Source organism: Lathamus discolor, chromosome 6 (genome assembly GCF_037157495.1).
Source record: "Lathamus discolor isolate bLatDis1 chromosome 6, bLatDis1.hap1, whole genome shotgun sequence".
NCBI lineage: Eukaryota > Metazoa > Chordata > Aves > Psittaciformes > Psittacidae > Lathamus > Lathamus discolor.
In genome coordinates this window covers 52282250-52295528 of record NC_088889.1, presented here as the reverse complement: position 1 = coordinate 52295528, position 13279 = coordinate 52282250, and the positions used below count along the sequence as shown (strand labels likewise).

The following is a 13279-nucleotide window of genomic DNA, read 5'->3' as shown; positions in this document are numbered from 1 at the left end:
AAATGTGGAAGAAAACTCTGGCTTTGGAGGTATTACAGGGGTGGTTCATAGACAAGGCAAATGACATCTGTGTATTATATCAAAGGATGGGAAGAGGGGTGGTGATTAATGAGGTTGTATCAGATAGTGCGTTACCTTAGCATGATGTAAATGGTATGGAATTAAAGGTGGAGAATGTGCTGGTTTTGGCAGGGATAGAGTTAATTTTCTTCATAGTAGGCAGTATGCTGCTATGTTTTGATTTTGTGCTGAAAACAGTGTTGGTAATACAGGGATGTTTTAGCTATTGCTGAGCAGTGCTCACACAGAGTCAAGGCTTTTCTGCTCCTCACACCAGCCCACCAACGAGGAGGCTGGGGGTGCACAAGGAGTTGGGAATTGACCCCAACTGACCAAAGGGATATTTCAGACCATATGATGGCATACTCAGCAATAACACTAGGGGAAGAAGAAGGAAGGAGGGAATGTTAGGAGTGATGGTGTTTGTCTTCCCAAGTAACCATTATGCATGCTGGAGCCCTGATTTCTTGGGGATGGCTGAACACCTGCCTGTGAGTGGGAAGTGGTGAAAGAATTCCTCCCTTGTTTTGCTTCACTTGTGCATGTGGCTTTTGCTTTACCTATTGAACTGTCTGTATCTCAACCCAGGATTTTTCTCACTTTATCCTTCCAATTCTCTTTCCCATCATATCAGGTGGGTTGAGTGAGTGGTTTTTTGGGGCTTAGGTGCCTGCTGGGGTTAAACCACAACAGCAGTGCTAACTGATTTTAAAGGCTCAGCTGAACTTCTGCCTAAGGAGTCAATCTTATCATTCTTTATCTCCTCGTATGCCCTATTCTTCAGATTATAGAAGTTACCTGGCATCCATCCCAAGCAGACAAACACCAATGCAACAATACAGTTTTCAGTTCAACCCACCTGAAGGAGAGCTGCTCATACCTTTTTCCCCTTCACCAGCAGCACGTGTACTCCCTCCCTTGCTCCAGCCTTGGCACTCTGCTGACCCTCACAGTGAACCAGGTCAGTGAAATCTTGCTAGTCGGGTTAAAGACAATAGAAAGGGCTTCTTCAAATACATAGCAAATAAAACTAAAACAAGAGGCAATATAGGCCCACTGCTGAACGAAGTGGGTACCCTGGAGACAGAGGATATAAAGAAGGCAGAGGTGCTGAATGCCTTCTTTGCCTCTGTCTTTACTCCTGCAGACTCTCCCCGAGGGCCCCGGATTTCTATAGCCCCAGAAGGAGTCAGGACAAAGGAGGAGTTTGCTTTGGTAGATGAGGATTGGGTTAGGGATCAGCTATGCAAACTGGACATCTGTAAATCGATGGGTCCGGATGGAATGCACCCGCGGGTGCTGAGGGAGCTGGCGGAGGTCATTGCTAGGCCACTTTCCATCATCTTTGGTAAGTCGTGGGAAATGGGCGAGGTGCCTGAGGATTGGCGGATGGCAAAGGTCACACCAATCTATAAGAAGGGCAAGAAGGAGGACCCGGGTAATTATAGACCGGTCAGCCTTACCTCCATCCCTGGAAAGATGATGGAACAACTTATTCTTGACTCCATCACTAGGCATATCAAGGATGAGGGGGTCATTAAGAACAGCCAACATGGTTTTATGAGGGGGAAGTCATGTATGACCAACCTTATAGCCTTCTATGAGGAAGTGACTAGGTGGAGGGATGATGGTAGAGCGGTAGATGTGGTTTTTCTTGATTTCAGTAAGGCATTTGATACTGTCTCCCACAGCATCCTCATAGATAAGCTGAGGAAGTGTGGGCTTGACGATCAAGTAGTGAGGTGGATCGAGAACTGGTTGAAAGGAAGAAGGCAGAGAGTTGTGGTCAATGGCGCAGAATCTAGCTGGAGGTCTGTGACTAGTGGAGTTCCTCAGGGGTCGGTGCTGGGACCGGTGCTGTTTAATATTTTCATCAATGACCTGGATGAGGGAACTGAGTGCACCCTCAGCAAGTTTGCTGATGACACAAAACTGGGAGGAGTGGCTGACACACCAGAGGACTGTGCTGCCATTCAGCGAGACCTGGACAGGCTGGAGAGTTGGGCGGGGAGAAACTTGATGAAATTTAACAAGGGCAAGTGTAGAGTCTTGCATCTGGGGAAGAACAACCCCATGTACCAGTACAGGTTGGGGGTTGACCTGCTGGAAAGTAGTGAAGGGGAAAGGGACCTGGGGGTCCTGGTGGATAGGAGGATGACCATGAGCCAGCAATGTGCTCTTGTGGCCAAGAAGGCAAATGGCATCTTAGGGTGCATTAGAAAGGGAGTGGTTAGTAAGTCAAGAGAGGTTCTCCTCCCCCTCTACTCAGCCTTGGTGAGGCCGCATCTGGAATATTGCGTCCAGTTCTGGGCCCCTCTGTTCAAGAAGGACAGGGAATTGCTTGAAGGAGTCCAGCGCAGAGCCACAAAGATGATTAAGGGAGTGGAACATCTCCCTTATGAGGAGAGGCTGAGGGAGCTGGGTCTCTTTAGCTTGCAAAAGAGGAGACTGAGGGGTGACCTCATTAATGTTTACAAATATGTGAAGGGTAGGTGTCAGGATGATGGAGCTAGGCTTTTTTCAGTGATATCCAGTGATAGGACAAGGGGCAATGGGTGTAAACTGGAACATAGGAAGTTCCACGTTAACATCAGGAAGAACTTCTTTACTGTAAGAGTGACAGAGCACTGGAACAGGTTGCCCAGGGGGGTTGTGGAGTCTCCTACACTGGAGATATTCAAGGCCCGCCTGGACAAGTTCCTGTGTGATGTACTGTAGGTTACCCTGCTCTTGCAGGGGGGTTGGACTAGATGATCTTTTGAGGTCCCTTCCAACCCTTGGGATTCTGTGATTCTGTGATTCTGTGAATGACCTGGCTCCAAATTCTCACTGCCTCTCTGTGTAAGATCGTGTTCACCCATCATGAGTTTAATTATTTTCCAAAGTTTTGACAATTATATGAATCAATCATTTTTTGTGGCTTATGATCTATTGTTCTCCAGATTCTTGAGTACATGAACTGAAAACACACCTTTTATAGATAACATACTTGCCACTTAAATTTTTTAAAGGGAGATTCTAGGACTTCATACAAGCTCTCTTTGTTTCTTGTAGCACATCTGAGTGCTGCAGGAACACCTTCAGCATTTAAGACTTTTCCCCTTCCTACTAATTCTCTTTCAGTCTTTGCTTTCCTTACTCATTCCTATTTCAAGTTCAGCGCTCCTCTTTAATGTTTAAAAATCAGTATGAGGTTGTTAAATGCACTTCTATTTGCTCAGAGACAGGGAATCAGTGTTCTAGTTTAATTCTTTTTTCTATATATAGTCATCTTTCATAAAATGCTTCATAAAAGTATGATTTTCTGAATTCCTAGGCATTGTCCTATACATAAGACATAAGGACTGACAAAATATATCCATGGCTGTGAGCCATGTAGCTGTGGCTATGTTACCCTGTTCCAATGCTCTGTGTGTATTACCTGTAAAAATACCAGTAAGGACTAGAAATTCAAAACACTGTCCAGCCTCGCGGTGAGTACAGCACCAGCATATCACTGAGTATATTCTGCAGGCAGCTAACAGAATAAGAAAGGCAAAGAATGGATGTGAATTTGGTGTTATTTCTCGTCCCTTTCTAATCAGACAAAGAAGCTGCGCAGGAATACTGCAAGCAACTTTCTGCTTTCCACAGACTGCACATTATCTTGTATTTTAAGACCAAGCAAGAATTAAGGGACAGCAAAAGAGTGCCTGCCTCTGCTGGCATAGGTAAAGAAGCTGAATTTCAAACCACTTGCAACTCATTCAAAGTACTTAGGAAACAAAAACTGAGTATTTTTGCTTATGTCTGAGTATGAACTTGGATAGAATATGATTCACGGTAAGAATCTTGAGGTATATTGCAAAAAATGTTACTAGAGAAGACATAAAAATAAATTGGCTCTAATTCAGAAACAAAGTAGTAGTGTAATCGCTAACAGGAATCTTTTGGTCTGTTACAGAAGTGGCTACGGCAGTCTTCTGAGAGTCAGCAGTCCATGGATTTATTTTCAACTTTATAATTTCCTCACAGAATGCCAGTGTGCAAAATTCTTCTCTGTGTCCTATTTCCCTTCTATCTTTTGCCTAGCTAACATAATTTTATTATAAATGTATCAAGAAGGAACTAATAGATTCTTCATTTCCATACTATTATGATAGAAACTTGATACTGGATGCTTCTGGAGTAAAAATCTCTTAATTACTGAAAATTGCTAGTTAAAAATGCTGCGCAGAGGTGTGAGAGAATTGCCTCTTCTACCTGCAATGACTTTGTTATATGTTGGCACTAGGAAAATATTAAAGTATTCTTCAGGTTGTCCTAATATGAGTAAAGTAACTAGTCCTCTCTTGTTGCGCTCACAGAAGCAATGTTTCACCTCCCACTTCGACTGTGTTGAGTAATGCTCAGATGAAGGTGTGCCTTTCCATACATGGAGGCATATTCAGTGCCTTATGTCTATCCTTTGTGGATCACGTGTCAGTATTGCAGAAGCCCTGAGTTTGGTACAGTAGTTCTATGACATTGTAAACAATAACTTCAAAGTAACGTTTAAAGTTTCTTGCCCCAGACTTGCAACTCAAGGACTTTCTAGGCACTTTTAATATGTTTGAGAGATAAGTTTACTTTTTTTCTGCTTTCAAGTTGATAAGGAGTTTTTCCATTGTATTCAGTTTGAACATAAGCGTGTCAAGTGTGATGGAACCTTTTAGGACTATTGTATGCAGTGAAATATATTGTTGGATTATCATTAAACTCACCTTAACAGTGAAGGCTAAGGTGATCTAAACCACAGAGCATGTTGTATATACACTCTGGACAATCCAGTTGGTTTTTCTATTTTGGCTAGTTTGCTTCTAACAACAGCAACATCCTATATATATCAAGATCAAAGACAAGTAAGACTTCTGGTAAGAATTTCCAGTTTAACCACTCATGAAAGAACTTAACAGGCTCATTCTGTACTTCAGAGACATTAGCTGTATCCAGAAAGACATCTGGCTCTAGTACTATTTGCTAGAATATTTGTGGATTGAAGTATAGGAGTTCTGAATGGAGCAAAACCTTCAATGTATTTTGAAACCAAGGAGAATAGAACAGAATGTCAGGAAACTCTGATGATTATTCTTTTGGGTGTACCTATTGATAAGTCACTGTACTAGCTAGTATTTGTTCATAAGGAGAAAGGAATGTAAGTGTGTTTATGCATGTAATTTAGTCAATTCTACACAAAAACTTATTTTAAAAATCATTTTCCTCAGACATTTTTTTCATCCAGTGGTCCTTGAACATTAATGTGGGAAAGTTGTTGCTGTGGGCTTACAGGCAGGAAGATTATCTAAATTGATTTAGCAAAGAACATGTTGGAGAAAGAACTGTATTCAGATGTCTTTTCAGTGGTCCAGAGATCCAGATAATGAAAGTAATGACAGAGATCTATGCAAATTCCTATTTTTCTTCAACTATGCTGATTTGTTAAACCATAAGAATTTGAACTTATATTTTAGTAATTAACCTTAGATATCCTCTATTCTTCACAGCTGGGTAAGAATTTAATATATGTAGAACATCATTCACCTCCTATTGAAATCAATGAAGAGACTTCTATGGAAGCTTATTGTCCTGGGTTTAGCAGTAGCAGTCAATTTTTCTCCTTCTTAGTAGGTGGTGCAACACTGTGTTTTGACTTTCAGCCTGGGAACAGAGCGGATAACACTGCTGTTTACTGTGACCAGGGACTTTCTGAGTCTCATGCTCTGCCAGGGAGGAGGAGAGGCCGGGAGGAAGCAGGGACAGGACACCTGACCCAAGCTAGCCAAAGAGGTATTCCATACCACAGCACGTCATGCCTTGGGAGGTAACTGGAAGTTACTCAGAAGGGCATACTCGCTTCTCGGTCGGGCTTGTTTCGGCTGGTGGTATCGTATTCTCTTCCCTTGTTATTTCTCTTATCATTACTATTATTGGCGGTAGCAGTAATGGTTTCTGTTATACCTTAGTTACTGGACTGTTCTTATCTCAGCCCGTGGGAGTTGCATTCTTTTGATTCTCCTCCCCATCCCTTCAGGAGTGGGGTGGGGTGGGGTGGGGGGGGGGGGGAAGGAAGGAAAGAAAAAGGAAGGGGGAGTAGAGACTGTGTGGCTGACTGGGTTTAAACCACGACACTTATACAAATTTTCTTATTCCTTTAATAATGTAATTTGATAACGATTGTATCTTTCCATTTGCTGGCTTACTTAGTGGACAATATGCTTCCTATCACAAGGCAATGTATAATGCAGAATTGTGGAAGCTGAATGACTGCATGCCTACTAACATGAATTATTATCTTGAACCATCAGTTATACACTAGCTAGAACATGACCAATTCTAGTTTTGATTTTTTTCTGAATCTTCTTATAACTTTGCCATATAGCACTGCCAGATAGAATACGTTTTCCATGCTAAGGCTCTCCTTCCAATTGCTATGACTTTGTCAACATTTTAAACATTTAGTTGACATTTACAGACTTTTGATCTACTCATGCCAAGTATTTTTGAAAGGAGAAGTTGGAAATATTTTAATCAGAATGATCCAGCTGTGCAAAATGTGTCAAGAGAATAAATTGTGTGATATGTCATGTAACAAATCAATGCATTGTAGCATAAGGGAATTTGGGGCGATCTTGCTTCTGTTTAAAAAGCATATCTTGACAAAAATGCTTGAAATGCAGAAGACTGTTCATTAGAATTTACTGGAATTCAAGTTGTTCATACAACTGCTGATATTATCCCAGGGTGGTACATTAGTTCAGAGAGATCCCTGTAATTCTGTTGTGTGGTAAAGCATTTATTGGATGCCAAATCAAACTCTTAACCTTTTTGTAATTCAGCAGAAAAGTAAACTAGATACTCGGAAATGGAATCAAACCTTTCTGACAAATACGTGTTTGCTTTGCTAAGATGTTGGAGGTATTTTCCCACAACACTAACCTAAAACAAGAACAGTAGGTAAGCTGGTGTTAGTTTTACCTGGATGAGAACTACTTCCACTCTGTTCATTTAGTGTAAGAATGACCACAGTCATTCCACAGGACACAGGGGAGAACCAAAAAAAAGCTAGGAGGATTGGCCAGGTTAATAAATGGTTAAAATGGTGGTGTCGTAGTCAGGGGTTTGGGTGTCTTGAACACAGGACTGAAGTTAGTAGGCCAGGTCTACTGGGGGCTGGTGGAGCTGCTCTGGTAAAGAAGGGGAAGAACAGTTTTGGTAGGAGGCTAGCCAGACTGGTCAAGGAGACTTTAAACTAGATGTGTTGGGGGAGAGGGGCATCATTCCATCCCAACACACCCAGTCAGTTGCCAACACCTATAATAAATGCTTGGAACAATGTACGGATATTCTAGCTGCTCCAGCCAACGAGCCGGCTTCAATGGGAGCTCGGCTCAGATGCCTCTATACAAGCGCCCGTAGCATGGGGAGCAAACAAGAGGAATTAGAGATGTGTGCACATCTATGGGGGTATGATATAATAGGCATCACAGAAACATGGTGGGATGGTTCCTGTGACTGGAGTGTTGGAATGGAAGGTTACAGGCTCTTTAGAAAAGACAGGCCCAGCAGACAGGGAGGGGGAGTTGCCCTTTATGTTAGGGATAGGCTGGAGTGTATGGAACTCTGTCTGGGGACAGGTGAGCAGTTTACAGAGAGTTTGTGGGTCAGGGTTAAAGGGAAAACAGCGATGGGAGACATTACTGTGGGGATCTGTTACAGGCCGCCTGATCAAGGAGAACCTGTGGATGAAGCACTCTACAGACAGATAGGAAAAGCCTCACGCTCGCAGGCGCTTGTTCTCATGGGGGACTTCAACCACCCTGACATCTGTTGGAATGATGGCACTGCATGGCACAAGCAATCCAGGAGGTTCCTTGACTGTGTGGAAGACAACTTCCTTCTGCAAGTAATAGAGGAGCCGACAAGGAGAGGTGCCATGCTTGACCTTGTGCTCACCAACAGGGAAGGGCTTGTTGAGAATGTGGTACTCCAGGGCAGCCTTGGATGCAGCGATCACAAGATGGTCGAATTTGAGATCCGCAGGAGAGTGAGAAGAGCGTGCAGCAAGCTCACTGCTCTGCACTTCAAGAGAGCAGACTTTGGCCTCTTCAGGAACCTGCTTAGTAAGGTTCCATGGGATACAGCCCTGGAGGGCAGGGGGGGCCCAAGACTGTTGGTTGATACTCAAGGATCACCTGCTACAAGCTCAGGAGTGCTGCAACCCAACTAGAAGGAAGTGCAGCAGAAGGGCCAGGAGACCTCCTTGGATGGATAAGGAGTTACTGAGGAAAATCAAAGGAAAAAAGAGGCTTATAAGAAGTGGAAGCAAGGACGGGTGGCCTGGGTAGAGTACAGAGATGTTGTCCGGGAAGCTAGGAAGCAGGTTAGGGAGGCTAAGGCCCAATTAGAATTAAACTTGGCCAGGGATGTTAAGGAGAACAGGAAGGGATTCTACAGGTATGTAGCAAACAAAAAACAGACTAGGGACAACATAGGCCCCCTGAGGAAGCTCTCGGGAGAACTGGCTACACAGGATTTGGAGAAGGCTGCGGTTCTGAATGACTTCTTTGCCTCGGTCTTCCCTGGCAAAGGCTCTGACTGCACCACCCAAGTCTCAGAAGGTAGACGCAGGGACTGTGAGAATGAAGACCTTGGGCCCACTGTAGGAGAGGATCTGGTTCGAGACCATCTTAAAAATCTGAACGCGCACAAGTCCGTGGGACCTGATGGAATCCATCCGCGGGTCCTGAAGGAGCTGGCGAATGAAGTTGCTAAGCCACTGGCCATCATATTTGAAAAATCATGGCAGTCAGGTGAAGTTCCTGACGACTGGAAAAAGGGAAATATAACCCCCATTTTCAAGAAGGGGAAAATGGAAGACCCGGGGAGTTACAGACCAGTCAGTCTCACCTCTGTGCCTGGTAAAATCTTGGAGTAGATTCTCCTGGAAGGCATGCTAAGGCACATGAATAACAACAAGGTGCTTGGTGACAGCCAGCATGGCTTCACTAAGAGGAAATTCTGCCTGACCAATTTGATGGCCTTCTACGATGGGGCTACAGAGCTGATGGACAAGGGTAAAGCAGCTGATGTCACCTACCTGGACTTGTGCAAAGCGTTTGACACTGTCCCACACAACATCCTTCTCTCTAAATTAGAGAGATATCAATTTGATGGATGGACCACTCGGTGGATAAAGAACTCGGTAGATGGCCACACACAAAGAGTTGTGTTCAATGGCTCGATGTCCGGCTGGAGACCGGTAACGAGTGGTGTCCCTCAGGGATCGGTGTTGGGACCGGCCTTGTTTAACATCTTCGTCGCTGACATGGACAGTGGGATTGAGTGTGCCCTCAGCAAGTTTGCCGATGACGCCAAGCTGTGTGGTCCAGTTGATATGCTGGAGGGAAGGGATGCCATCCAGAGGGACCTTGACACGCTTGTAAGGTGGGCTGGTGCCAACCTTATGCAGTTCAACCACGACAAGTGCAAGGTCCTACACCTGGGTTGGAGCAATCCCAGGCACAGCTACAGACTGGGCAAAGAAGAGATTCAGAGCGGCCCTGCAGAGAAGGGCTTGGGGGTGCTGGTCGATGAGAAAATGAACATGAGCCGGCAGTGTGCTCTCACAGCCCAGAAAGCCAACCGTATCCTGGGCTGCATCAAAAGGAGCGTAACCAGCAGGTCGAAAGAGGTGATCCTGCCCCTCTACTCTGCTCTCCTGAGACCTCACCTGGAGCATTGTGTGCAGTTCTGGTGTCCTCAACATAAAAAGGACATGGAACTGCTGGAACAAGTCCAGAGGAGGGCCACGAGGATGATCAGGGGACTGGAGCACCTCCTTTATGAAGATAGGCTGAGAAAGTTGGGGCTGTTCAGCCTGGAGAAGAGAAGGCTGCGTGGAGACCTAATAGCAGCCTTCCAGTATCTGAAGGGGGCCTATAGGGATGCTGGGGAGGGACTCTTCGACAGGGACTGTGGTGACAGGATAAGGGGTAACGGGTTCAAACTTAAACAGGGGAAGTTTAAATTGGATATAAGGAGGAAATTCTTTCCTGTTAGGGTGGTGAGACACTGGAATGGGTTGCCCAGGGGGGTTGTGAGTGCTCCATCCCTGGTGGTGTTCAAGGCCAGGTTGGATGAAGCCTTGTGTGGGATGGTTTAGTGTGAGGTGTCCCTGTCCATGGCAGGGGGGTTGGAACTAGATGATCTTGAGGTCCTTTCCAACCCTAACTATTCTATGATTCTATGATTCTAAGAAGAAATGTCCATCCAACACAACACCTTATCTGTGGCAGTGGCCAGCATAGTATGTTAAGGAGGGAATCCTATACTCCACAAATATATGGCTCAGGGGGGATCCTGATATAATGCTTTTGGGTTCACTATCTCTTTGTCTTCGTCGTTGTTGTTATTAGGTTAAAAGGGCATATAGATAGTGGTTGCAGTCAGTATAGAGAGAAAGCAAACTTAAAACAGGAGTTAAAGGTCCTTGAAGACTGACTAACTCTCTTCATGACTTCCTTTGCAGCAGAGCTGTTGCCAGCAGATGATTTTCCTCTTCACTGCCCCTTTTATTTTTGCTATTTGCTGCAGCTGCTACTGGACTACTGGTTGACATCTTTCTTTTACAGAAGCCAAATGGAGATGGAAAGTGGAGCACTGACCAGGAGAGAGGGGAGAGGAAGAATGTGGGACTTGAGGTTCTTAAAGGGATAGTAGCTAGAAAGAAGGAGGAGGCAGAATGCAGAGATGCGTCAGAGGTAAGCGGGTATGTATGGATGAGTGAGGAAGCTGAGAATATCTGTGAGGTAACAAGTGAAAAAATGAATGAGGCAATATAACTATTTGTATCTCCAGATCCTTGAGGTAAACTAAATTAAACACAGCTAAGCATACTGGCTGGCCTTTGTGACTGAAAGAGTTCAACAACTTGGTATAAAGAATTCCTTTCTGTACTGTTCTGGGCAAGCCATGGAAAGGACGTCATGCTTCTGAATTTTATTTGTCTTGGAGGTGGTGTGCGGACATCCTTGTGTCTCAGAGACTCCTTTAAATGACATTGCTTGCTGGAGTTTAAGAAAAGATTCTGTCCCTAGTCAGCTTTGAACCCTCCCCTCTTTCTGATGACTACTGTTCACTCCATGAACACTGTGACTACTGTCCTAAAACTAGCAGAAGGGGCTACATTGCAACAGAAGTAACTAGCAAAATCTCAGTTTCAGGCAGTTGTCTGTTTCCTTTAATAAATAGCATAAGTAACCCTAGATGCCTATTACTGTTCGCTCACTCCTCTCTTCCGTGTCTTTATATTACCTTTTATCTCTAAGAATTCTCACGTTTCATGTTTGTGCAGCACAGCAGAGAGTAATTCTATGCCATTCTACTACAAGCACCACCATGGCTTAATGAAATCTAGATAAATAATAATAGGACAATGCAAAGAGATGTAAACAAAATGAAACTCTAATCTAGTTTGGCAAAGCATGTATGTGTATATTTCAAAGAATCGATTCAGACCATAGTCATATTATAGTGCCTAGCACAGGAAAATCCTGATCCATATGAGTGGGGTTCTTAGCTGTTAGGGTAACACTAATGCCAAAGCAAGCATTTCGTTTATTCTGAAAAGCGTATGTTCTTAAACTACCTTTCTGAATAAGTGTGTAGAATGAATTGGGTATTAAATGGAATCTGACTTTACAGACATAAGTAATCTCAGTTGTTCTAACACAGCTATTAAAGAATTTAGAGTTTCATAAATTCTCAAGAATGTTGCTGAGTTGACAGCTAAGAACCGCTATCCCACAGCCCCAAAATGCTAGTATTCTTAATAAAATGTAATCAGAAAACTAGAAAAAAAAACCAACAGACGATAAAGCAAGGGGAAATCAAAAACTGAGAGAGAGAAGAGTAGGATTGCGCATTCCTTTCTACTCATTTCCTCCTATAAAAGAATGTTACTCATGCTATTGCATGATTTTTACAGAAATATTTCAGCTGAAACTCCCAGTTTTGTGTTCCCGTAGCCTTCACATGTCTTCCAGAGTGGCTTGGTTATAGTTGTATTGATCTTTTCATCAGAGAGTATATTTTTGATAAGGATTTACTTTATCTATTAGCAATTATTTTACAAGGCTCTGATCTGTCAGCATGTGCATTGTGTTTAGGTAGAGCCAAGACCATGCCTCAAAGACATTTTTAGGCGCAGGGCTGAAAGTAACACAAGTCATCCACAATGGCAGTCTCTGTCTGACTGTTTGCTCTGTATGGATTCAGTTTGTGTGACGCCTGTTAAATAGCTAAGCCTTTGTCAAAATGAATATGAGATTTATTATCAGGGATAAAATGACAACTACTCTCAACCTTTGCAGAACTCAAGGGCAAAGCAGTTTTTCCAGTTAGAAGGAGGACTTTGTCTGCTACCAGCAACTAATGATGTCACACACATGCACAGAAATGGAGGACCCTGAAATGACCTAACATGAAACCAGATTCAGTAAAACAGACAACCACCTCTGCCCCAAATACATCAATGTTAATACCAAAGGGACCAATCTTTTCTGCTGGGAACAATCCGTCAAGACCCAGGAGACTTGCTGAGATGCGTTTACAAGTAAAATACCAGCTGCTTGTTTAGAATCTGTCTATGTAGTTATTGCATATGTGTGTGTCATATATGCAATGCAGAGACATGTAAATGTCTACAGTATGCTCTACTTGAAGTAAAAACCCAATGTTACACCAGTACAGCTAGTGGGAGTGAGTCATAGAATCATAGAATGGTTAGGGTTGGAAAGGACCCTAAGGTCATCTACTTCCAACCCCTCTGCAATGGGTAGGGACACCTTCCACTAGACCAGGTTGCTCAAGACTCTGTCCAACCTGGCCTTGAGCGCTGCCAGGGATGGAGCATCACAGCTTCCTTGGGCAGCTTGTTCCAGTGCCTCACCATCCTCACAGTAAAGAATTTCTTCCTTGTATCTGCCCTGAATCTCCCAGTTTAGTTTGAACCCATTTTCCCTTGTTGTGTTGCTACAGTCCCTGATGAAGAGTCCCTCCCCAGCATCCTTGTAGGTGCCTTCAGATACTGGAAGGCTGCTATGAGGTCTCCATGCAACCTTCTCTTCTCTAGGCTGAAGAGCCTCAATTTTCTCAGCCTACCTTCATATGGGAGGTGCTCCACTGCCCTGATCATCCTCAT

At 43.9% G+C, this 13279-nt stretch overlaps 1 protein-coding gene across 1 annotated transcript in view; it reads right to left on the bottom strand.

Annotated features, from left to right (window-relative positions):
• The window catches only part of LOC136017484 (mucin-5AC-like), a 62335-nt gene extending 49056 nt beyond the window's left edge, over positions 1-13279 (bottom strand). Inside the window, exon 1 of the mRNA XM_065685797.1 lies at positions 13240-13279. Within this exon, the coding sequence (XP_065541869.1) occupies positions 13240-13279 (40 nt within the window). The remainder of the gene's footprint in view (positions 1-13239) is intronic.